This window comes from Hippopotamus amphibius, chromosome 3 (assembly GCF_030028045.1).
Source record: "Hippopotamus amphibius kiboko isolate mHipAmp2 chromosome 3, mHipAmp2.hap2, whole genome shotgun sequence".
NCBI classification, from domain to species: domain Eukaryota; kingdom Metazoa; phylum Chordata; class Mammalia; order Artiodactyla; family Hippopotamidae; genus Hippopotamus; species Hippopotamus amphibius.
In genome coordinates, this window is record NC_080188.1 from 53,719,242 (window position 1) to 53,746,385 (window position 27,144).

The window sequence follows — 27,144 nt, forward strand, 5'->3', positions numbered from 1 at the left end:
TCAAGTAAAATATATTTTAGGTTGATAGTGATAAGTTGTGACGAGAAAAAACCAATAATATAGGAAGTGTAGGTAGTATCTGTATATGAAATTTCAGAAACAATGGCTATGAAAAGCCTCTTTGAGAAGGTGACATTTAGGAAAAGACCTACAGTGAAGGACGAAGACATAATTCAAGGAGAGCACTGTAGGTAAAGGAAATTTTACATGTAAAGGCCGTGGGCTGAGTCTGTCCAGCCCGTCGAGGAGCAGTGCGGAGGCCAGCGGGGCTGGCGAGGGGTGTGAGAAGAGGAGTCACAGACAAGGCCAGATCGTGGCGGGCCTAGCAGGTGACAGGACTTTCAGTTTCTACTGAGTGACCTGGGAAGATCCTGGAGGGTTCTGAGAAGAGGAATGACATGACCTTATAGAGGTTTTAAGGAAATCATTCTGGCTGCTGTGTTGGGAATATTGTGAAGGGGGCAAGGAAAGAAATCGTTACTACACTTAACTAATATACCACTATCCTATCAACTACAATCAGCTGAGATAAAAAATAAATAAGTATCAGTTAAAATTGTCCCTGGTGACCGCCTGCCCATTCTGGTCACTCTGGCTATATACAGAGACCTCTCAAATAAATGTCAGGGTTGGTAACAACAGCAGTATGTATGGGTATAACAGGTAAAAATTTTTATTTACTGATTTAAATTCTCCTAAAATATAAAAAACAGAATGGTTTCTCGAATTACAACTTTTGACAGTAAGTAAAGGTCAATGCAAAGAACAATAAGCCCCAACTTTCTGGAGCAGCTTTTATTTTCCCCTAAAAAGAGAGTCTACTTTCCTACAGAGACATTCATTTAGATAAGACACACATCAGGTTTTTTCTAAAGTGCCAAAACTCATATAATTCCTATAAGTGCAGAAGAGAATTATAACGAGAAGAATGCATTAAGTTAAATACTCCAGGTGATCGCAAATCCTGAAGAGTTCCTGGTTTCTGTGGCAGCGGAAGAATTTGACTAGTATATACTTTCACTAAAATCCAGGCAAAAATGCTCTAAAATGTCATCTACTGGTTTGTAATTCATTAACATACTGTGAGACTATTATTCAAATCTAGTTGTGTGGTAATAAGACCTGAGAGTGTTTTGTAAAAGTTTGTTTTAAAAATACCTAGATAAACTTAATTTGCTAATTTTCTATGCTATTTCTGTATTTTTCTTTGTTTCATCTGTCTCCTTTTCTTTCCACAAATTCCCAAGGACAATCCCTAAAAAAAGTATTAGTCCTATTGTACGGTTGGAGGTGAATTTATTCCAACAATCCTCGGGTCTGTGGATGTCCAGAGTGTAAATCTATAAGAAACGAATACATGCTGTGTTAGAACTCAGTACGGACTTTTTGGCATCACAAATAAACACATCAATATGAAGACGATTACAGCACTTTGTTATAGAATTTTAAGCATTAGGAAGCCTTTAATGTACCCCAGATTGTTTCCCAACATAGAAAAAAAATCTACCAGATCTCTCAATGGGTATCATCCAAGCTGTGTCCTAAACACTTGCCCTTGACGGGTGCAGGAACACTCTGAGAGGCAACACATGCTATTTTTAATTCTATTCAGAAAGTTCTTCCTTAAACTGATTGATTTAAAATCTGCTTTCTACAACTTCTACCCTCCAGGTTAGCTTTATTCTTCGGAGCAATATTTCTCAACAAAAGAACAAGTTACATTTGGGCAGGATGACAACTCTCTACTGTGCAAGGCTGTCTAGTGCATCAAGAGGTATTTAATATATCTGGCCCTCACCCACTAAATGCCTGCAGTGGCCCCTCCCCAGTTTATTTATGATACCCCAAAATACCCCCATACATGTTAAAATCTCCCTCCCATCCCCACATAGAGAAGGGCATCTAAAATCCTACATCTGCAGCTAGTGACCCAGAACAAACATGCTCTTTTTTTTCTCCATAGTTGTCCTGCAAATACATTGAGAAAGTCTCATGTCCCTGTTTCATGCTTCCCTGGACTTAAGCATTGGCAGCCTTCATTTTTAACTATTCTTCACTATGTGGCCTGCACACTTTAAATCATCATGATTTCCTTTCTCTTCAAATACTAGAAGATTATCTCCATCTTAAAGTATTGTGTCAAAGACTGAACAAAGGATCACAAATGCAATTTAGAATATAAAGTGCATTCCAAATATTTCCTATAATATTTGTGATGATCCTCATAATTCTCGCCTTCCTCTGCTAGTATCCAGGTGCTTAAATATTGCTAAACATCCATTATCCTGACCAGACAAACAACTGATTAACAACTCCCATGGAGCTGAGTAATGACCAAAAGGGGATGCTGAGAAATTCTGAACAGGGAAACGGTGAAATGTGGAGAACCCTGGAGAATCACTAATTCATACCTTTTAGCTTTCCTAGTGAGGAAAACAATGAAGGTGACAAAGCATGTGGTTTACTATATCACCAGGACGTCAGATTTTAGTTTGCTTCATACTACGTTATCCAAGTCCTGCTTGCACATGCACCGATCTATATAAAGTAGATCATCTAAATACAGCCTAACATCTTTTTGATTCTGTTCAAAGAAAATAACAGTAAAACTGATGCAAAAACACAGTCCATTTACAAGCAATCTATTTAATTAAATTCTATTTAGTTCCGTCATTTTACAAAAGGCAGTAATGTAAATTTGCCATATAAACATGTGGGGGCTGGGGTGGTGGGGTAAATATCCTGACAGTTTCCTACTGTGTAGGCAGAACTCTGATATCTTAGCATTTTGTGTCTCATCTTGCCTTGGTCTCTATGTCAGTGGGACCCAAACATGTGTATGATTAGTTTGCTAACCATCAACAGATGCCCACATTTAAAAAACAGTTGTATTGATCAATTTGTTTTCAGAGTAATTAAACTCAACCCACAACCTTAAGATATTGCTCAAATTTTTCCAGACAAACATCAGAATTATTTCCAGGAAAATTAGAAGGGGAAAAAAAAAAATCTAGGTTTAGGTTTATATTATTTCTCTAAAATAATACAGCTAGCTTTCTTATATGGCATATCGGGGCAGGGAAGGGGCGGTTCAAGGAAGTACAAGCCAAGTAGGAGTTTAAGGAAGCACCTTGCTTGGTAAACAATTTTTATAATTTACGCCAAGGAAAGAAAAGGGAACGATAAGAAAGAGATCAAACCTGGTGAGCCAGATGGGCTCCCACAGCGGCCAGAGCAGTGTAGTAGGGCGCAGTCTGACCGCTGTTCACTCCCACCAGGCTCAACGCCCCCAGCATCGCCACACTGAAGCCACTGAGCCACTGCTTGGTATCTTCACGGAACAGCAGCGCTGTGGACTTAAGCCCGATCAGAGCATCATCTCTCTTGTCCTAACATTAGAAAGTAATAAGAAATTGTCTGGATTTTACTGAGATTTAATTCACATACCATAAAGTTCAACATTTTGAACTCTGTAATTCAGTGATTTTAGTACATTCACAAGCTTGTGCAACCATCACTACCATCTAATTCCAGAAGAAAATGTCTTTTAAAGAATACACAGATATACCATTAACATAAGTTGTGAAAAATGACAGTAACTCAGAAACAGTTGATCAAAAATGAATGTTCAGGCCAAATTAAAGTTAAATGTTACTGCTAAAATTATCTTCTAGGTCTATTTCTACATACCATTGCACTTTTATAATCCTATACTGACTTTCAACTATACTTTTACTAATAAATTAGAAGTCAAACAACTCTAATTCTTTATGTAGCTCTTCTTTACTTCAGAGTTCTCAAATTTCAATAATTTCCTATACATTTTAGTTTCAATCTTGCTAAAATCACACATGTAGAAAAATGCTCACTTGCCACCTAACCATATCCATTCAGATTTCACTTCTGGCTCAATTTATTCCTTGCCTCTCCCATCAAATCCTTTCTATTTAAGCAGAGTTAGGTCTTGATAATACACTTACATCTGGCTGACTGGTTTCCTCCAGAAACTTTATTTGTAAGTATTTCCATATATTGTTGTAATCACGGTCATGTGACATCAGAAGCTGCATGCAAAGTGGGTACAGAGCGAATGTACCTCAACATAATAAAGGTTATATATGACAAACACAAAGCAAACATACTCAATGATGAAAAACTGAAAGCTGTCCTTCTAAGATCAGAAACGAGATGAGGATGCTCACTCTTGCCACTTCTATTCAACATAGTATTGGAATTTCTAGCTAGAGCAATTAGGCAAGAAGAAGAAATAAAAGACACCTAAATTGGAAAGGAAGAAGTAAAACAATCACTATTTGCAGGTGACATGGTTTTATATCTAGAAACCCCTAAAGATGCCATCAAAAAACTATTACAAATTATAAACGCATACAGTAAAGTTGTAGGGTACAAAATCAATACACAAAAATCTGTTGTGTTTCTATACACTAACAATGAGCTCAAAGAAAGAGAAATTAAGAAAATAATCTCATTTACAATACAACAACAACAACAAAATACCTAGGGACAAATTTAACCATGTAGGTGAAAGACCTGTACTCTGAAAACTATAAGACATTGTTAAAAGAAATGAAGAAGACACAAAGAAATGGAAAGCTATTCTGTAATCATGGATTTGAAGAATTAAAATTATTAAAATATCCATACTGTCTAAAGCAATCTACAGATTCAATGCAATCCCTATCAAAATACCAACAACATTTTTTCACAGAAATAGAACAAAAAATCCTAAAACTTGTATGGAACTATAAAAGACCCTGAAAAGCCAAAGCAACCTTGAGAAAAAAGAACAAAGCTGGAGGTATCAAATTATACTACAAAGCTATCATTATCAAAACAGCATGGTACTGGCAGGAAAACATACACACACAGATCACTGGAAACAGAACTGAGAGCCCAGAAATAAGCCCACCCATATATGAACAATTAATTTATGACAAAAGAGCAAAGAACATAAATGGAAAAAGGACAGTCTCTTCAACAAATGGCACTGGGAAAACTGGACAGCCACATGCAAAAGAATGAAACTAGACCATTTTCTTATGTTACACATAAAAATGAACTCAAAATGGATTAAAGACTTGAATGTAAGACTTGAAACCATAAAATTCCTATTAGGAAACATAGGCAGTACATTCCCTGATGTCAGTCTTAGCAATATCTTTCTGGATATGTCTCCTCAGGTAAGGGAAACAAAAGCAGAAATAAATAAATGGGTCTACATCAAACTAAAAAGTTTCTGTACGGCAAAGAAAACCATCAACAAAATGAAAAGACAAACTACCAAATGGGAGAAGATATTTGCAAATCATATATCTTATAAGGTGTTCATATCCAAGATATACAAAGAACTCAACAACAAAAAAACAAATAACCCAATTAAAAAACGGGAAAAAGACCTGAATAGACATTGCCCTGAATAAATTTTCTAAAGAAGACAGATGGCCAATAGGCATGTGAAAAGACGTTCAGCATCACTAATTAATAGGGAAATGCAAACCAAAACCACAATGAGATATCACCTCATGCTTGTTAGAATGGCTAGCAAAAAGACAGGAAGTAACAAGTGTTGACAAGAATGTGGAGAAAGAGGAGCACTTGTGCACTGTTGGTGGGAATACAAACATGGAAAAACAGTATAGAGATTCCTCAAAAAGTTAAAAATAGAACCATCATATAATCCAGCTATTCAACTTCTGGGTATTTATCTGAAGAAAACAAAAACACTAATTCAAAAAGATATATATGTACCCCAATGTTCACTGCAGAGCTATTTACAAGCCAAGATATGGAAGCAATCTGAGTGCCCATCCACAGATGAATGGATAAAGATGTGGTATATACACAAACAACGGAAGAGCAGAAAGAGAAATTAAGGAAACTCTCCCATTCACCATTGCAACAAAAAGAATCAAATACCTAGGAATAAACCTGCCTAAGGAGGCAAAAGATCTGTATGCAGAAAACTTTAAGACATTGATGGAAGAAATCAAAGACGACACAAACAGATGGAGAGCCATACCATGTTCCTGGATTGGAAGAATCAACATCGTGAAAATGACTGTACTACCCAAAGCAATTTACAGATTCAATGCAATCCCAATCAAATTACCAATGGCATTTTTCACAGAACTAGAGCAAGAAATCTTACGATTTGTATGGAAACGCAAAAGACCCCGAATAGCCAAAGCAACCTTGAGAAGGAAAAATGGAGTTGGTGGAATCAGGCTTCCTGACTTCAAACTATACTACAAGGCCATAGTGATCAAGACAGTATGGTACTGGCACAAAAATAGAAAGGAAGATCAATGGAATAGAACAGAGAACTCAGAAGTAAGCCCAAACACATATGGGCACCTTATCTTTGACAAAGGAGGCACGAGTATACAATGGAAAAAAGACAGCCTCTTCAAGAAGTGGTGCTGGTCTTTACAATAGCCAGGACGTGGAAGCAACCTAAATGCCCATCAACAAATGAATGGATACAGAAGATGTGGCATATATATACAATGGAATATTACTCAGCTATAAAAAGGGATGAGATGGAGCTATATGTAATGAGGTGGATAGAACTACAATCTGTCATACAGAGTGAAGTAAGTCAGAAAGAGAAAGACAAATATTGTATGCTAACTCACATATACGGAATCTAAAAATGGTACTGATGAACTCAGTGACAAGAACAGGGAAGCAGATACAGGGAATGGACTGGAGAACTCGAGGTATGGGAGGGGGCGGGGGGTGAAGGGGAAGCTGAGAAGAAGCGGGAGAGTAGTACAGACATATATATACTACCAACTGTAAAATAGTCAGTGGGAAGTTGTTGTATAACAAAGGGAGTCCAACTCGAGGATGGAAGATGCCTTAGAGGACTGGGGCAGGGAGGGTGGGGGGGAATCGAGGGGGGGGCGTCAAGGAAGGGAGGGAATATGGGGATATGTGTATAAAAACAGTTGATTGAACCTGGTGTACCCCCCAAAAATATAAAATAAAATAAAAAAAAAAAAAAAAAAAAAAAAAAGAAGTGGTGCTGGGAAAATTGGACAGCAACATGTAAAAGAATGAAATTAGAACACTTCCTAACACCATACACAAAAATCAACTCCAAATGGATTAAAGACCTACATGTAAGGCCAGACACTATCAAACTCCTAGAGGAAAATATAGGCAGAACACTCTATGACATCCATCAAAGCAAGATCCTTTTGGACCCACCTCCTAGAATCATGGAAATAAAATCAAGAATAAACAAATGGGACCTCATGAAACTTAAAAGCTTTTGCACAGCAAAAGAAACCATAAACAAGACTAAAAGGCAACCCTCAGAATGGGAAAAAATAATTGCCTATGAAATAACGGACAAAGGATTAACCTCCAAAATATACAAGCAGCCCATGAAGCTTAATGCCAAAAAAGCAAAGAACCCAATCCACAAATGGGCAGAAGACCTAAATAGACATTTCTCCAAAGAAGACATACAGATGGCCAACAAACACATGAAAAGATGCTCAACATCACTCATCATCAGAGAAATGCAAGTCAAAGCCACAATGAGGTATCACCTCACACCAATCAGAATGGCCATCATCACAAAGTCTGGAAACCACAAATGTTGGAGAGGGTGTGGAGAAAAGGGAACTCTCCTGCACTGTTGGTGGGACTGTAAGTTGGTACAGCCACTATGGAAAACAATTTGGAGGTTCCTTCAAAAACTACAAATAGAACTACCATATGATTCAGTCATCCCACTCCTGGGCATATACCCAAAGAAAACCATAATCCCAAAAGAAACTTGTACCATAATGTTTATTGCAGCACTATTTACAATAGCCAGGACATGGAAGCAACCGAAATGCCCATCAACAAATGAATGGATACAGAAGATGTGGCATATATACACAATGGAATATTCCTCAGCTCTAAAAAGGGATGAGATGGAGCTATATGTAATGAGGTGGATAGAACTACAATCTGTCATACAGAGTGAAGTAAGTCAGAAAGAGAAGGACAAATATTGTATGCTAACTCACATATACGGAATCTAAAACTGGTACTGATGAACTCAGTGACAAGAACAAGGATGCAGATACAGAGAATGGACTGGAGAACTCGAGGTATGGGAGGGGGCGGGGGTTGAAGGGGAAACTGAGACAAAGCGAGAGAGCAGCACAGACATATATATACTACCAACTGTAAAATAGTCAGTGGGAAGTTGTTGTATAACAAAGGGAGCCCAACTCGAGGATGGAAGATGCCTTAGAGGACTGGGGCGGGGAGGGTGGGGGGGACTCGAGGGGGGGTGAGTCAATGAAGGGAGGGAATACGGGGATATGTGTATAAAAGCAGATGATTGAACCTGGTGTACCCCCCCCCCCCAAAAAAAATAAATAAATAAAAATAAAAAAAAGATGTGGTATATACATACAATGGAACACTATCAGCCATAAAAAGATAAAATCTTGCCATTTGCAACAACACAGATGGATCTTGAGGGTATTATGCTAAGTAAAATAAATCAGGCAGAAAAAAACAAATACCAGTATGATTTCACTCATGTGTGGAATATTAAAATAAACAAACAACCAAAACTAAACTAAACACATAGATACAGAGAACAGATTAGTGGTAACCAGAGGGGAAGGGGGAGCGGGGAGGGAAAAATGGGGCAAGGGTGTCTATGGTATGGTGATGGATGGAAACTAAACTTTTGGTGGTGAATACACTGTGGTGTATACAGAAGTTGAAATATAACGTTGTACACAAGACACGTATAATGTTACAAACCACAGTTACCTCAATTTTTCAAAAAAGCCTAAAGAAAAAAACCTTTCCCTTTAACTTGGTTCTTATTTTAAAGTTCTTAAAAAACAATAACAGTTAAACCAAAGTTACAAAAAAGGATATTTCTTTACCTGATGAGCATAAATAGTATCGTATATTAGAGTCCACATAATTCCAGAAAAATAAAGAGGAAGGCAAACCGATGGATCACAGGAGCCCTTGACAGCAGACCATCCAAGTAATGCTCCCCAATTAAAAGTCAACCCTACGATTAGGGAAACAGAGAGAAGAAACGTCTAAATGTAGAATTCCAAAGGGAAGGAGAGAGGTGTCAGCATGCATCAATATTAAGTCCTTCTATGTATTAGGCTCTGTGTATGCTGTTTTCTCATGCGTTTCTTCCTTAAATTCTCCCGAGTCTCTGTGGTAGTTATTAGCTACATTTCACAAAAGACGGAAAACAGAACCAGAGAGGTTAATTAACAATTAAAATAACATACCTAACAGAAAGAATAATAGCTCCTTGAAAAATAGGTTTCATGAGAACAACATTTATCGTACCTAGTATGATGCCTGGCATAGCCGATAAACAGTATTAGATGCTAGGGTTTGAACTTAGACCTAAGTCAAACTCCTGTGTTCTTTCCATTATTGTTCTACTTCCCCTTTAAGTTACAGAAACAAGAGTGCAGACAGGAGCACTTTTTCTTCAAGCCCACCCTCTCTGAGAACTGTAAACAAACATCCACATTGTGACAACTCCTAAATATCTATGTGTAAGCCTAAGGACTTCCCTCAGCTGCAGACTAGATACTGAACTGCTGGCTAGACATCTCCACCTGCAAGTCCCTCAGGTACAGACATGCAAGGTCTGTGGGACCACAGAGGAGAGGCACTTCATTAGCTAAGGAGGAGCGATTCTGAGTGGAAACAGACAATATAGGAGGAGAAAAAGGGTTTCTGACAAAAGATGTTTGGGACCCACTGACTCTGAGATACCTGAGGGACTTGCTCCTTCAAGACGATGAGTGTGTTTCAGTCATTTTTATTATCCTAGTACCTGGTATGATTCCTGGCACAAAGTAAAAGTCAGGGTTTCAATAAATATTTAAAGTAAATATACTAGCTTTCTTAATACTCTACATTTTTCCAAGAATAGAATAGAAAAGTCTAGGAGTAGATATTTTTGCAACAGATTTTGACTTCCCTACCTATCTTCCTCTTTCTACCAACAAGTATTTATTGAATACCTGTGATGTGCCAAGCGCTATGTTAGATGCTGTGCCATCCAGATATAAAGAGTGCTTTATCTTTTAGGCGTTTACAATTTATTAATGGGGAGAGAGGGTAGGCTCTCAATGTCTTCCTGTTGAATTACTGCTGTTGAAATGAGTAAGTGCCACATTACAGTGCCATGGGAGCCCAGGAGAGTCTGGCTAACTTTCTTCTGGTAAGTCTAAGAAAGGCCTCCCAGAAAGGGAGCTAAGCTATCACACACTTCAACTCCTGTTCTCCTGCCTCCAAGTGCTTTCTATTCCAATCCTCAAAATTGTCAGGGCATCTAGATCAACTACCTAAAGGAAGCGGTAAAGTCAAGGCCCCTAATATTTTTCTTCTTGACATACCTAGATTTTTAAGAGCATTTCAGAAAAAAATAATGATGATGATCCTAGTAAAAGTCCAAGATTTTTTAACCAATAAAAAATGGCTAATTGCCCTCCTTTAAAACATGAAAATCTATTCTTGGTTTAGAAAATTTCATGACTGACAACATTTTATTTCTGCCACATTACACACACACACACACATACACACACACACACACACACACACACACACACACACACACACACGTATGATATTATATATAAGCGTATACAGCTTGAGGGTATTGAAGGAAATACTTATAGTTATTTCAAGCTCACCCAAGGCTAATTGAGGCCAGTATGTAATTCTCTTCATTAGCGGGTAGGTGATGACAAGGAGTAGGGATGCTGCTCCAAGAGCTATACTGAAATCAAGAAAAAACATTAAAAATATTAGTATCATCATCTCTTAAAAATCACTAAATGAGACAACAATAGTAACACTAATGAAGAAATGATTTATCTTAAATTGTATTTTTTGTTATGTCAAATTCTCTTCCTAGAGCTCGATTCCTGGACTTTAATTAGTATAAAGATGATTAGAAAATATCTTCAGTGTTATAACCAAACAAAGTAAGAACAGCTAACACACACACAGCTCACGTGTATTAGGACTGTCCCAACTGCTCTGCACATGTTAACTCGTTATGATCCTCGCCACAACCTTCTGAGGCAGGTAGTTTTATTCTACTAATTTTTCTGCAGATGGAAAAACTAACACACAAAGAGATAAAGTAATTTGCCAACTGTCATACAGCTAGTCAGTAGCAGGGCCAGGATGCAAACCTAAAGCATCTGGCCCCAGCATCCAACATGATACTCCCCATATACTACTGCCTAAATTTTGTTTTCAAACATTAAGATAGCTAGTAAACTGAGATGTCCTAACAGAGAATTAGAGTCAAGATACCCCTCCCTATGTGCATGACAAAGGGTTACGTCTCTAGACGAGGATAAGGTCACCAAGCACCTATGAAAGGCTAACAGTCATATAAGATATTCTCAGGAACCTCGCAGGTCACTTAACACTACCACTCCAGGAACAACCTTTCAAAGTGTTTTCACTCGACTGAAGCTATCAGAACAAGGTACGCAATTAAGTCATCTCTACAGAGTATGCTTATCTGCTGAACTCCTCCTCTTTTTCATCCTATTGAAGCACTATGTAAGCAGCCATCTGATGCACAAAAGTTTAATTTTGTCTCTGTTTAAGAGGTATAAGAATGAGTCCTTTTTTCTTCTGTCATTGATTAGGATAAGTCAAAGTCAAAGGGCTTTCCCACTGACTCTGGGAAAGACCCAGTTCCTTTTTTTTTTGCAAAGTGAGCATAATCACTTCTGCCCCTACCACTTCAGAGATACTAGGATAAATAAAATTATACAAATGGGTATATACACACACTCTCATGCATGTACCTAGAAAACCTAGGAAAGTGCTTTGAGTCCTTTAGGGAGCACATAGTGCAAGTACTGGAGGTGGTGCAGAAAAAATGAAATGCTGATCTCTTCATTTCTTTGAAAACATTCTTGACTTTACAATGTGTAGTGACTTACTTACATTGCTAACTTCACAGATCCTTGATTAGGTAATAAACAACTTTGTGATACAGATATTTCAATTTTATTTTATGTGTCTTCTATGTCAAAGGAAAGATTTTATACATGATTATGAAAAACATATATACTGTACCTGTAGTAATTCAGACACAGAAGAACACCCAGTGCCAAGGTCAGCTGTCCCCCGAGAAAAACAAAGGATTGAAAAGTTGAAATGTCTCCAGCAGCTATTGGGCGACTTGCTGTCCTTGTAACCTTAACAACATAAAAACAGATACCTTAGCATCGGGGAACAGCTCAATCATTTACTTAAACATTTATTCAAGAGACTGGCCCATGGTACGCACTAAGGCAGAAATATGAATAAAAGGTGAAGGCTGGAAGTACTACCAAGAATCAAAACTTCCTATTTAAAACAGCTTTGAAAAGAACTAAAAATTCCCACCATTCATTCCTCTTTCTATCTCCCATCCCCATCTCCAAACAAATAAAACAAAGCAACTTTTTAATCTAAGTATTCACCTACCCAGCTTAGCAAAGTATATGTTCAATTTCCAATGAGCAAAGAGAGACAAAAGTAATGAGAATTCTCGGGAAAGAGGAAATTGCAGAGCATGTTAGATAAGGCTCATATCATGTGAATGCTTTGTATATGGGAAGCACTATGATCAGATATCAGACATGAAGAAAGAAGACAGATTATCTGAGTTTTGAAAGTGGGAGTGCTTTTGCCAGTCTAGTAGGAATGGGCTGTAATCTTATATTAACTGCACTCAAATATAAAGGGCAAACTCACTCTAAGAATATGAACAGATAGAGCAATTATGTGAACAAATAATATATATTGTTCTTTTCCTTCCGAGAGATCATGAAATGCAATTATTCTAAATTCAGTCACACAAATAAAGAGCATAATCAAAACTTTCAGCATTGATGGAAGTTACGAACTCAGGATCTGGGATGAGAGAGCCTAGCATTTGAATCCAATTCCATCATTTATTGGCTGTGTGAATTCTGGCAAGTTACTTGACCTTCTTCAGGCTTAGGTTACTTACCTATTAAGGGAAAGACAGGAAGAGAAGGAGAAGTAATAAAAGCACCTACCTCACAGAGTGAATGCAGTGTCTGATGCAATAAATATTAACTATAACTATTATAATATTTTTGTATGATTTATATCAAGGGTTTAGCAAACTATGGCCTGTGAGCCAAATTCGGCCTTCTGTCTGTTTTTGTACGGAACCATGAGCTAAGAATGGTTTTTACTTTTTTTGGTGGTTGAAAATAAATCAAAGAAAGAGTAATGTATTGTGCCACATGAAAATATGAAATTCAAATTTCAGTAACTACAAATAAAATTTTATTGAAACAGAGACAAACCCATTTTTTTACATATTGCATGTGGCTGCTTTCATGCTACAACAGAATGCAGTAGTTGCAACAAAGACTGTATGGCCTAAAAAGCCTAAAATATTTACTATCTGGTCCTTTACAGAAAAAATTTGCTGACCCAATTTATAGCATGCTCTACTGTGCAACAGAAGTTTGTAAAAAACTGTAATGACTCATCTTGGTTAATATGAGAACTGGATATCTTATCCTTGATTTGGTCCCTGTAGTTTCAAGTGGAAATAATATTTATGTTCTTGTACTTGATTTAGGATACTTGGATTATTCCTGCCAGTATTTGAGTGTTGCTAATCTAAGAGCTATATATGCATCACATCACTGAATCCTTATAACAACTGCCTTTTAGCCACTCACAAGTTCTTGCTATTTCTAAGTTTTAGGAAACTGAGGCAGAGAGGCTCAGTAACTTTCCAAGGTCACAGATACTAAGGTAGCACAGTCAGTCCAGTCCCACCAACCACAGTACTAACCACAAGATTACACTGCCCCTTCAGTACAACGAAAACTGCCTGGCTAAACTTGAGAGCTGAAAATAAACAAGCACTCCATCAAAAGTCTAAAAATGATGTACCGTGATGATCAAAAAACACATTCTATGTCGTTTTTATGAAACTAGAACAGTTTAAAAAACCAAATCATTAACACTTGCGCATTGAGATTATTTCAATGTTTATTGGACCTAATGTTTATTGCATGACTAGCAGAATACATACATTATAAAACAAAACACATTTAAGCCATATAACCTAATAGCAATTCATTTGCCATTTAATGTATTAGCAATTTACTTAGTCATCTAACATATCAAGCAAAACCCTCAACCATAAACATACACTTAATGATATACAGTGTTTAAGAAACTGTAAGATAAGCATTACAATTTGACCAAGCTTTTTAACCCATTCCCTAAAAGAGATGCTCATAACATTTTAAAATTCATGTTAGCAAAACCATAGCTATAAAACACTCATTTTAGTATTTTGTTTTTGTCAACACAGACTCTGGGGACTTCCCTGGTGGTGCAGTAGTTAAGAATCTGCCTGCCAATGCAAGGGACACAGGTTCGATCCCTGGTCTGGGAGGATCTCACATGCCGTGAAGCAACTAAGCCCACGCACCACAACTACTGAGCCTGTGCTCTAGAGCCTGAGAGCCACAACTACTGAGCCCATGTGCCACAACTACTGAAGCTCGAGTGCCTAGAGCCCATGCTCTGAAACAAGAGAAGCCACCACAGTGAGAAGCCTGTGCACTGCAACGAAGAGTAGCCCCCGCTCACCGTAAAGTAATGAAAGCCCACGCACAGTAATGAAGACTCAACATAGTCAACAAATAAATAAATTTATAAAAAACAAAAAACAAAACAAAACAAAAAACAGACTCTGGATTCTTCTAATCAGAGAAAAACGGAAGGGGGGACATGTAAGATATCTAATCAGTTCCCTTTTATGTCGGGAGAAAAAAAATCTCTTAAGAGAAAACTAAAATGGCTCTATTTTGTTAATTAAAAAACTAGTGACATATATACACCACCAAATGTAAAACAGATAGCTTGTGGGAAGTTCCTGCATAACATAAGGAGACAAACTCAATGATGGGTGATGACTTAGAGGGCCAGGATAGGGAGGGTGGGAGGGAGTCACGGGAGGTGGGGATATGTGTATAAATACAGTGACTCATTTTGGTGTACCTTAAAAATTGGCACAGCATTGTAAAGCAATTATATTCCAATAAAGAGCTTAAATAAAAAAAAATAAAATAAAATACGAAAAAAATAAAATAAAATAAAATATTGACAGATGTGCTAAAAAAATAGAGCATGTCTTTAAAAAAAGGTAGAAAAAGTTGGTTGGTTTGATTGTTTTTTTTTAATTAATTAATTTATTTTATTGGCTATGTTGGGTCTTTTTTGCTGTGCATGGGCTTTCTTTTTAGTTGCAGTGAGTGGGGGCTACTCTTCGCTGCGGTGTGCGGGCTCCTCGTTGCTGTGGCTTCTCTTGTTGCGGAGCACGGGCTCTAGGCTCGTGGGCTTCAGTAGTGCAGCACGTGGGCTCAATAGTGGTGGCTCACGGGCTCTAAAGCACAGGCTCAGTAGTTGTGGCACACGGGCTTAGTTGCTCTGCGGCATGTGGGATCTTCCTGGAGCAGGGATCAAACCCATGTTCCCTGCATTGACAGGCAGATTCTCAACCACTGTGCCATCTAGGAAGCCCTGATTGTTATTTTTAATTAAACTTTTTCTTTTGAGATAATTGTGGATTCACATGCAATTTTTAAAAAAAATCTCTGTATTTTAAGAAATTTAGAGATCCTATGTATCCTTTATCCAGTTTCCCGCAAGAGTGATATCTTACAAAACTTTATAGTACAATATCACAACCAGGATTTTGACATTAGGCTGCTCTAAATGTGTTCAATAATTATTTTGAAGTGATGTAGGTCAGAAGCCTCATTCATATGGTTATGCAGAATGAAAAACTGACTAGGATGTGCAAACCCCCAAATCAAGAAAGTATGCATCTCCTGGCATGGACCAAGGCATCCCAATTGGGTCAGCAGGACATACAAATGTCTTTACCATGCATCACCTGCCACTGTGCCACTATCCTACCCTCCAGCCACACACAAACCCCATAGTTGTATTTGTCAAGCATAATACACTTTATCTCACAGCCATGCCTCTGTGTCTGTTGTTCCCACTGCCTAGAGGACCTTCACCCTCCAGCCCAGCCTTTTATTGCCATCCTTAGTCTGTCATAGTTCCAGAGTCACCTTACCCCACCTCACCCCATCAAGAGTTCTCTCTAACCCCCTCCACTATGCTAAGGTAAGTTAGGTGGTCTTCAGTAAGTGCCCTTGTGGACACCATCTCTTGATAGCTACTAAACTGAGGTCAGCAATGTTGTCTTTTTTAAAATTAATTAATTAATTAATTGGCTGCATTGGGTCTGTTGCTGCACATGGGCTTTCTCTAGTTGTGGTGAGCGGGGGCTACTCTTCATTGTGGTGTGCAAGCTTCTCATTGCTGTGTCTTCTCTTGTTGTGGAACACAGGCTCTAGGTGCACTGGCTTCAGTAGTTGCAGCACATGGGCTCAATAGTTGTGATGCACGGCTTAGTTGCTCTGTGGCATGTGGGATCTCCCTGGAGCAGGGATTGAACTCATGTCCCCTGCACTGGCAGGCGGATTCTTAACCACTGTGCCACCTAGGAAGTTCCAGCAATGTTGTCTTTCATCCACATAATCTTAGAACCTGTCACTGTGTCTCATACACAGTAGGTATTCAATAAATGTTTTTGAATTTAAAAGTTATTACTGTGATACTATTCTATCAACTAAAAATGTATGGGAAAAAATGTATAAACTAGGTGTGTTTGCTTAAGGAAAACTCAGACTTATACAAAAGGCAAACCAGGGAAGATTATTCATTTTATGTAAATGTTACATGATTATTTACTCTACATAATTCACCCTGGATTTCTTATAAATTGAAAGTTTACTGGATTATTTATTCAAGCATTTAATGATCTTATACTTGTTATAGCATGGCTGCTGGAATAAAAGGCAAACAAGACGGACCTTTCCCTTGAGAAAATAGCTATTGAAGAACAAAGAAATAATTATACACATGCATTAGAAAATGTATAGAAAATAATCTAGAGAAATGTAATGCATCAACCTTTAAATGCGTTTTCTATGGGGACTTGGGGGAGGGGATAAGGAAGACCTGCATTTTCTATCATTTCTACTTTTGTACTGTCTAAATTTTTCAGAATAAACATGTATTATTTTTCTAAGGTGAAAAAAAGAATAAAATTATGTTTTTTAAAGAAATAATTATAGCAAACGCTAATAGGACTGCCTTGATTCATTTAAATTAAGGTTTGATTTACACATGGATAGTCACGGCTCCAACATATATCTCAAAGGAAGGGAAGGCAGTTCTTTTAGACACCCAAAGGTTCAGGATGGAATTTTCACTTTCACTTCTAACATCCTTACTCTGGCCTTCCAAGTTCTAATTCATTTTGTAAAAATGAAATACACACCTTGCCCCTATGGCCACTCCTGTGTTGAGAAAGGAAGCACACTGCACTTTGCAATACCAGCTATTTAACCAATACTGGCACTTCTTATGCTGGATTTCAGTGAGGACACTAAATGATCCTGTTGCTTTATGTGCCATTCAAAAGTGATGCCACCATCTTACTCTGCAGAATTGACAGGAGCCTCTCTGTTCCTTTCCAGGACGAATCTACCTTTTTATCGTAGTCCTGGTCCCACATGTCATTAATAGTACAGCCTGCTCCACGCATCAGAACAGCTCCAGTTCCAAAGAGGGATAACATGTACCAATCCGGAAAACAACCTGGTTCAGCTGCCAAACCAATGCTCCAAGTACATGGCAGATACAGCAGCCAGGTTCCTAAGAAAAAGACAAAAAGGATACAAATTCAAGTTAGTTAACTGTTTTCATCTGTTTGAACCCTGCATCCAAAAGAAGTAAGGAACACAAAGTCAAAAACACATGACAAAACTGGGAAAATAAACTTGCAACTAATATAACAAAGGACTATTCTCCCTAATATGTAAGATCCCCAGAAACTGAAGAGAGACTGATAGCCCAATCGAAAAATGGACAAAAACGTAATAGGAAATATGCCCAGAAACTAGATGAAATTAAGCTAAAACCAAATAAACTACAGGGATAGGAGACTTCACACATGAACTTTAGTAGATATCCTATTTCGAAAGAAAATCTTTCAACAAATGTTTGGATATTGTGCCTGTTAGATAAATTCTGAGCTTCCCTTTCCTATTTAGCAATATAAGAGTGCCACTCTCCAAATGTGTCCCTTTGGCATGAGGATTAATTTAGGCTGATTATTTTTAAGAAACAGAAGATTCAGGAAGTTTTCCTGTTACCAGAGTAGAGCTATCATCAGATATTTGCAAAAAATATGGGCTAGGTGTGGTACAGGGAACTTGACAGGGCCTAGAGACCAGAGATGACTGTTTACCAAACATTTACTTTTCTATCTCCAGTGAATTACCTTCCTCCCCTTTGAAGTCCCAAACCACTACCCCCAATATCCTGCTGTGTCTTTAGCTAAAGATGATACTTAAGGTGAGGGTATTTTGGTGAGTTACTCAGTCTTCCTGGGTCTCTCTCATCCATATGTGCTATTAAACTTTTGTTTGATTTTCTGTCTCATGTCAACTTAATTCTTAGACTTAACTTAGAAGGTTAGAGGATAATTTCTTCCTCCTCAAAAAGTTAAATAAATAGGACATGTGGCTAAAGAAAAATCAGATCCTGTACAAAAAAGGTCAAATGACAAAGTCCTTATCATCATGTTTAAGCTGCATTAAATTTAAGCTTTATTCACTTGCAATACTTATAAAGCACATACTTTGTACCAGAGCTGTTCAAGAACTGGGAATACAATGGTGACTAAGAGAGAGCTGATTTCTGCCTTCACACAGCTTATAAAGCAAAAGGAAGAAACACAGTTAAACAAATAACACTAAAATAGATCAATTCAACAACAGATAAAGTACAGGATCCTACAAAGGCATAAAATGGTGCCACCCAAGTTAACTGGGGATGGAGTAGGAACAACTCAGAAAGGCTTTTCCAAAAGGGGCTTAAATACACACCACAGAAAAGGCAAAGCAAGGAGAGGCTAAAAATCAGAAATGACCAGTCTAGACCTGAATTCAGGTTGTCCTGGACAGACTCATATTCAGTGTGTCCCATCTAAAACAATAACATTTACTATTTGTGAAATGTCAAGCAGTGTTCTAAATGCTTTATATATACAAACCCATTTAATCCTCAAAGATGCCCTTATAAAGTAGGCACTATTATTATTCCTATTTTACAGATGAGGAAACAGATGCACAAAGAGGTTAAGTAAAACATAGTGGGTTTAACCACTTCCTTTTCCCTGGACCTATCAGTATAGCTCAGAGGGACAGAGGAGTAGCTAGCTGATCCTGCCCTGATAGAAAAAAAATGAACACTACTTCACAGGCATTTTCCTGGTACAATTAGAATTGAAGGTTCCATTTAAAAAAGAATTCTAAGGAGTAAGATGTGTAACCACCTATAGCATTTTGTGATAGTGTCAAAATTTCCTTGGTTGTAAGTCTGCATTTTAGGTACTGTATTCAGCAACAGGAATCTGTAGGGCACCCCTACAGACGGGGAGGACGCCTGAAGTGAAAGTTCGATGTCTGCTCTTAGTAAGTGACCCTAGACACTAAAGTATATTAAACTTGAAGTCTCAGTCTTCCTCATCTACCAAAGAGGGGAAAGAACACCCACCTCTTAGAGCTGTTATAAGACAACAGCATTTAATGATGGTGGTAATGAAAACAATAACAAATTGTGCTCTGTGCCAGGTGCTGTCACACAACACTTTCGATTCTCACAACAAGCCTATGAGACAGGCACAACTTCTATTATATCCCTTTAACAAACATAGAAACTGAAGCACAGAGAAAGTAATTTGCCCAAGGCCACAACAGGCAAAAAAAAAACGGCAGAGCTGGCATTCAAACCCAAGCAGTTTGGCTCCAGGCTATCACTCTGGATACCTAAATCTCTACATCCCATGAGTTCTTATTATTCTTTTGCCCTCCTGATTCTGAGAAACATTTTTTGGTCTTCCCTATGACAGTTTCATTCTGTTCTCTCCCATGAAGAAAGATACAGAGGTGGTAAGGCTACAAAAGGTTTCAGAAAGATTAAATTTATTACAGAAAAAGTAAAAACTCTATAGGAGATTATACATAAAGTGAATAAGCATTTTGAGAGGTGATGGACAGACTAAAGAGCTTATGTAAACTGAGTCTAAGATTCATTCACTAATTACACATTATCTTCAAGACAGCATACTCAGCCATAAATGCAGTAAAACCAGTTACACCACCAATTTAGTGGAAAGAGTGCCACCTGCTGACACTTCCTGAAATAATGCAGTTTGTGACATGGCTGTAGGAAGTTGTAATCCTTTCTGAAAAATAATGAAACCTACTTTTTAACAAGATCAAAATTCAACAAAACAAAACAATAAACATAAAATTACCCCATGAAAGAAGAATTTAAGTAAAGAAGTATCAAACCTGGAATTCCACTACTGTCAATTTATTGTTCTTGGCATATAGTAGGGGCTCAAAAAATGTTTGCTGAATGAATTCAAATAGTACTATTAATAGGTTGTCTGAAATCCTACAGTCATCTTATTTAGAACCAAAGCAAGCAGGCTGGTATCTTCTTACATAATACTATTAACCCAATCTTCTCCAACTCCTACTTCTCAAGTAATGGGTAACATTCTTGAGCATTTGTTATGTCAGGCACTGTTCTAGGGACTTGAAGTATATTAACGAATTCTCATGACAACTTTATAAGTCAGTATTCTTAGTATCTTTGTTTTACATTTGAGAAATGAAGGCCCAGAGAGGTAAATTAACTTACCAGAGGTCCCTCAAATCTTCACCAGAGTGAAGATTCAAACCCAAGAGGTCTGGCTCCAGAGCTTTACTCATACATAACCTCTTTAGTCTTTTATTATGTGGTCTAGCCACTAAGGGAGAAGCCAGAGATTTATGGGAATGGGACGAACAGCAGCTGCTGATCTTTGATGCCCATAAGCCTACACTAAGGCTCTATAACACAGATCCCAAGAATAGAATAATAACAGTTAGGCTTCAGATTAGAATTGGGCTTGAAATGCTATGCCTATCAATTTGCACCTGGCCCCAAAATGCAAGGGGTCATGATGGCAGGGCTGTGCCTATCATTTAATTGCCTTTTATACTTTACTTTTTTTTATACTTTAATTGCTGATTGCGATAAATTCTTAGTGCTCTTATCTCAAATTGGTAGTGCATAAACCTAGAATACCAAAAAAGCAAGGCCAAATTTGGGGTCTTGGCTGGACAAAGGTGGGAGGACTATATCTAGGCATTTGAATGTATTTCCATTCACTGCAATGGTAAATGCCATCATCCAGATTACCTTCAGTTCCGCTTCCACCCGCCCCCACTCCCATCCTTCTTCAGTCCAGCACTTATTCAGCCTTGACTCCCACTATTTTCTACGTCTATCTGGGGTTCCAGATGAGCTTCTATCCTTAGTGTTCCAATACTCCACCCTTGGGTCTTTGCACAAATATTTGCCCCACCAATCAAGAGCTCTTTCCTCATCTGCAAAATCTACCTGTTCTTTGAGGTACACTCTCTTCTTGACTTTTTCCAACAATGCAGATCCACAATAATTACTCTTTTCCCTGCTGTACCTACTATTTGTATCACTCATATTTGATACCATACGTTCCCAGCTCACCCAACACTTTGTCTTTTTTAACTAGACTGGGAGTTCTTTGAACGTACAAAGTTTCCACAGCTCTTTCTATCCCTAAGGCTAGGCGATGCTGTAAGACTTCATTCATTCAATACTACTGCTAGGCTGTTTTAGACACTAGATACAAAAGTCCCATATAAGTGCAGCTTATACTATATTGGAAAAGTATCAACAAATAAATGCATACGGCTAGTGGCGAATGCTATGAAGGAAAATGCGGGGTAAAGAAACTGAGGTGAAAGGTGAATATTTTAAATAGGAAGGTCAGCGAAAACCTCCCTTAGGAGGCGACTACGAGCTGGTAAACAGTCCATAAGTGCTGTACCTGCAGCATTCAAATGAATTAAATCTTTGTGTTATGGGTGGTGCTGGGCAAAGAGCTAAAAAATTCAGTATCATCAGGTCTGGTTCTGCCAAAGAGCCTCAGTCTCCTCAGCGTCTTTATCGTCTCAACTATGTGCTCTGGGGTTATGAGAAGAATGAAACATAATGAATGTGAAAGTGCTTTCGTACTTGTGGGATGAGAGAATTTTCTGCCGGCTCAGGTGCTCAGGATCCAGAGAGGCGCGACAGCCGGCCAGTCACTTCGGAGATCGCCCTGTTCGGGTGTCTTGAGAGTATTCGGCTCCTGGCGGCCGAGCCCCGGCTTTCGGGCTTCATTTCCGCTCTGCCCGCAGCCCCCCGACCGCCGCGTCGGTCCGCACTCACCTATGGGCTTGTCCAACCGCATGAGGCGCAGGTAGGGCTGCAGAGGGCGGGGCGCCGAGCTCACGATCGCCGCCGCCGACAGGCTCAGCGGACGCCCGCGCGGCCCCCGCCCCGCTGAGGGCCGCCGGTCTCCCGCGTGGAGCCCGCCGCGGGCCGCGGGCGCCAAGGCTAGGGAGCGGCCGCGCGAGGCCCACAGCCACGCCCGCGTCCCGGCCCGCAGGCCCCGCACGAGCCCCGCGCCTCCAGCGCCCAGCATGGCGCTCCGGAGGCGTGGCCCCGCAGGGCCCTGACGTCATCCCCGAGCGTCAGGTCACAGGCAGGCATGCGCCGTGACGTCGGCGGGATGACCGTCCGCGCCTGTCCAGTCCCGCGGCGGAGTGGCCGGAGCATTTCTAGTAAAGCGAAGTAGGGAGTATCGCGGTCACCTTGCCCTGTAAAGGAGTTCTTCAGGTAAAGGCATTGCTGTTATCAAAATACATAGCAGTTGTAACGGGAAAAAAAAAAAAAAAAGAAAAACCACAGAGAAAAACCTACTGAACCCCAGATACTGATTTGCGGTAAGGTGTTTCCTTTTTAAAGCTAAAAGGGCACCACGCGGCCAAATCCAAGACTGTACATTAAAACCGTACTCAGAGTTAAGGGACATGGATTACGCAAGTGAAAACCTTAAACTTGATAGTCACTTCAGAGGAGTTCCTATAATCCAGAGGCAGCGAATGTGTGGGATGCTATGAGTCTGCAGCTAGAGTATCTGGTGTGAGGGGTTAAGACACCTCCTGGGTAGCGCTGTGTCCCAGGCACGGTTACAGGCACTTCACATTTATTATCCCATTTAATCACTGAGTGACTGTGGGCAAGTCTCTCATTTGAATGTTAGTGTTCTAGGGAATTGGGTTAGTCTTTAAGCGCATTTCTTTAAAACCTGAACAGTGACTCTGTGATACCTTGAGTCTCCAGTGGTAGTGGCAAGGGGGTGGTCCTTAATAAATTTAAAAAACAAGCTCACAACGTGTTCAGTTATAGGCAGGGGGATCAAGGCACTGGGAAATTTTGTTCTCTGTTTGTAAAGGAAAAAACACTTCCTGTTTGCTCTCGGTACCCTGCTGCAACGCTGCTTGGCTTGTGACACCAGATGCGTGAATTTTCCACACACCAAGCAATTCTGCAACCCCTGAGTGTCCTATCATTTTACTCAGTTACGGCACTGGCTGTCTGGAGTTTGCATCAGAGCCCACAGGTTGCAGACGCAGTCCTATAAGATCGCAGACCCCCACTTCAGAAGCCCATTGAAAGTCCAGGTTGTTACCTGTGCTTCTGACCTACCCTTGTTGGGGAAGAAAAAAGTTTTCCTCTTCCTTTGTAGGTTCTTCCAGCTGGTGTCAGAATTAATTGACATGAGGCAGATTAACAGGAGAAAGTCAAACTTAATTACATATATATGGGGAATCCTAACATGAGAGCCTCCAAAGACAGTCAGGTACAATGAGGTATATATGGTCTCCTGGACTAAGGAGAAGGGGTAAGGGGCCTGGGACTTCGAAGGGAAAGAAAGAAAGAAAGATGAAGAGAGCAAATGTTTGGTAAAGAGATGTTTGGTGGGCCATGCAGAAATAATAGGACTCAGAGAGAATTGTAACAAATAGATTTTGCTAGGTTCCTCTCTGTCTGCCACACCTAGCTCACATTACACTGTAGTAATCTGTAGTGATAGCTCCCTTCCTGGAATAGATCCTCTCTTTAAAGTCTTTTAGACAGTTGGAGAGGGAAGAATGTAAAAGTTCTGCCTGAGCCATTTGTTTTTCAAAAACAACCAGCCTAAAATAATCCCCATGTCAAAGAGACATTTTGGGGTGATAGATTTTTGCTTCCCTACACTGGCTATAGATCAGAGGTTCCCAGGACCCCTTCCTTGGGTTTGATTAACTTGCCACTGTGACTCACAGAACTTAGGAAAACATTTCACTTAGCGAATTATCAGTTTTTTTATAAAAGGACATAACTCAGAAACAGCCAGATGGAGGAGATGAATAATAGGATGAGGTATGCGGGAAAGGGCACAGAGCTTCCATGCCGTTTCTATGCATGCACCACTCTCCCCTCCCTTCCACTTGTTCCCCAACCCTGAAGTTCTCTGAACTCTGTCCTCTCCGGGTTTTATGGAGGCCTCATTACATAGGCACGGTTGATGAAATCATTGGTCATTGGTGATGGAACTCAATCTCTAGCCCTTCTCCTCTCACTGGAGGTCTGTGTGGGGCTAAAAGTTCTAACCCACTAATTAGGTGGTTGGTTCCTCTGGCAACCAGCCCCTATCCTTCTGGACTTTCCAAAAGTCTCAGTATAAACTCTGGTGCGCTCAAAGGGGGCTCCTTATGAATGAGAAAAGACAGTTACCACTCAGGAAATGCCAAGGGTTTTAGGAACTTTGTGCCAGGAACTGGACACAAAGACCAAATATTTTTCTTATATGACAATATTATATGAATATATAAATATTCATAAATATATATTCCATATGTAAATGTTATATATACATATATGTGTATATAGGAGTCAGAAGGGAACTTAAAGGTATAGCAATTCTAGTCGTAATAGAAACTTTACCTGCATAAACTTCTTCCTTCCTTAAAGTATCAGACAGACTAACAGACAGATGTTTGCAATCAGGTCACTAGACTCAGCTTAGGATATTTTATGTGAAAATAAAAGACATGCTCCAAGAAGAAGACAGAGCAGTAGCGCCCTGAAGCTTACTTGTTCCAGCTGGCTTTGCAGCTTACACTTTCAGAAGTTGGAAACAGATGAGCTCACTTTTAGGGAAACATAACTGGAGAACAATGATAAACAGTAACCCAGAGACACCACCCTCCTGCAACCAAAACAAATAGACTCACATCAGTTAAGTACGTCAATTGAAGATTTGTATGCCTGCCTCTGGGGATGAGCAGAGTTCTGAAGCTCTGCCCCTTGCTGATCCAGCCATCTGGAGTGGACTTTTCCTACCTCTCCTCCCCCAGTTATAAATGTCACAATATTTTTTCTGGTTGGGATCTGCTACAGCGGAGCAGGAGTTCTCGCAACCCTAATTTAAGGGAGGAGGATAGAGAGCTTCTGAGGCTTCTCTGGCTCTAGATAAGAGTACTCTTTGGGGATATGTGTCTTCATAGGGTGTCTTGTGTGGTTGGGGGACAAGTAAGATGTTTAGGCCAAGGGTCAGCATTGCTGGAGGGGGCCCCCTGACCACACAGCCATTCTCCTCCATACGTTTGTTAAATTAATTAAATGATGAGGCCATTAGACTGATGTGATCCTATGCTGTGGCAGCCTAAATAAGCAAACCCAAATCTAAGCTTATAACTGCCTCAGGGTTAGGAGATCAAAATGCTAAGATTAACGAGTCACAAATAACCAACTAGGCTTTAAGCTAGAGCCAATCAAATAATTTCTTTTTCTTTGCTTCCACACTTTCTTCTATGTCCTTCACCTGGCTCCTGTCCGAGGTGTGTTCCTAACCACTTCCAGTTTGATTCTGCCCTGTTTGAATAGATAAATGTTCAAATAAATCCTTAAAAACGTTAATGCGCCTCTGTTTACCTTTCAACGGTTTCATTGTCTTTTCATCTGGAATCTCAAACTCAACAAAGACATCTCAGACTCAAATTCAGTAGACATTGCCTTGGCCTTTAGAACAATGGGTTTCTGTAGGCATATCAAACACTTAAATTGTCCCCAAATAGAAATTATCTATGTGATGTGATTCTTAGTTATACTTCTTAGAAGCCTCTCAGTGTGTATTTCTATAGATTTGAGCGGAAGATCCCATCTTTTCCTTAGCTTTTCATCATTTTAAGGAGATTTAAATGTGGAGTAAGAATACTGTATGCTGTCCTACCCTGATAAAAGGAACTCAGGGGAGACACAGAAAAAATGTGAACTTCCAGAGCAGTCAGACCTTGTCCTGCAGCTTGATGATGAAGTGCTAGTCTCAGACCTGGTCCTGCAGTTGTCACCGTCAATGGGAGTGCCCTGATCTGGAGCTGGGTCTCTTCTAGCTCCCTTGGTGGGCTCATTACTTTAGAGCAATCATTAGACTTGCCGTGAGAGTGTTTTTTGTGTGTTTGGTGGGGAAAAGAGCCTTGGAGCTGGATTTTGTGGGGAGACGAAGATGAAAGCTGAGTTTCTGAGTTTGTTATTTTGTTTGAACATACTCTCTACCACTGAAACTTACATGAGAACAGCATCTGTGCATCTGTCCATGACCACTGCCATGACTTTCAGAATTGTAGACATAGTCCTTCTGAAACCAATAGCTGTTGTTTTTTATGGGGGGGAGGGGGGCTCCAAAGAGACTCGTCCTTTATGTCTCAGCTCAGAAAGAATTCAGTGAGAGGCAAAGTGATAGATAAGAAGTGATTTATTAGAATAGGACTCTTGTGAGGCTTACAAGTGGACAGGCGAAAGGGTGCCGTGCCCCGAGAACCTAGTGAGCTGGAGTTTTATAATCAAAGGAAAAGTGGGGAAGGGGAAAAGACCACCTTCTTCATTTCTGAGTAGGTGTCATGCTTCCATCGTCATCTCCTTCTCCAGGTTGGGCCGGGGAGTTTTTTTGTCCCTATGTGTCCAAGCCAGGACTGTAAAAATTATTTCAAG

The 27,144-nt window shown here is 39.5% G+C and overlaps 1 protein-coding gene and 1 long non-coding RNA gene across 3 annotated transcripts in view; one reads left to right on the plus strand and one right to left on the minus strand.

Moving 5' to 3' along the window:
- Positions 1-649: 649 nt before the first annotated feature.
- COQ2 (coenzyme Q2, polyprenyltransferase) lies at positions 650-22,794 on the minus strand. Of its 2 annotated transcripts, XR_009052616.1 has the most exons (9): positions 22,495-22,761; positions 17,672-17,838; positions 12,136-12,257; positions 10,725-10,810; positions 8,931-9,064; positions 3,981-4,064; positions 3,201-3,389; positions 2,412-2,584; positions 1,206-1,340 (listed from the first exon to the last, which is right to left on the minus strand). XR_009052616.1 is itself a non-coding variant. In XM_057726894.1 (7 exons), the coding sequence occupies exons 1-7, from the start codon at positions 22,748-22,750 to the stop codon at positions 1,185-1,187; spliced, it is 1,110 nt and encodes a 369-aa protein (XP_057582877.1). In that variant the 5' UTR covers positions 22,751-22,794; the 3' UTR covers positions 650-1,184. The 2 variants fall into 2 exon arrangements, 1 of the variants encoding a protein (XP_057582877.1); XM_057726894.1 differs by lacking the exons at positions 2,412-2,584; positions 3,981-4,064 and having other exon boundaries at positions 650-1,340; positions 22,495-22,794.
- Positions 22,795-22,838: 44 nt separating this feature from the next.
- Positions 22,839-27,144, plus strand: part of LOC130848397 (uncharacterized) — a 46,486-nt gene continuing 42,180 nt past the window's right edge. The window contains exon 1 of the long non-coding RNA XR_009052617.1: positions 22,839-22,944. This is a non-coding gene — a long non-coding RNA (uncharacterized LOC130848397). The remainder of the gene's footprint in view (positions 22,945-27,144) is intronic.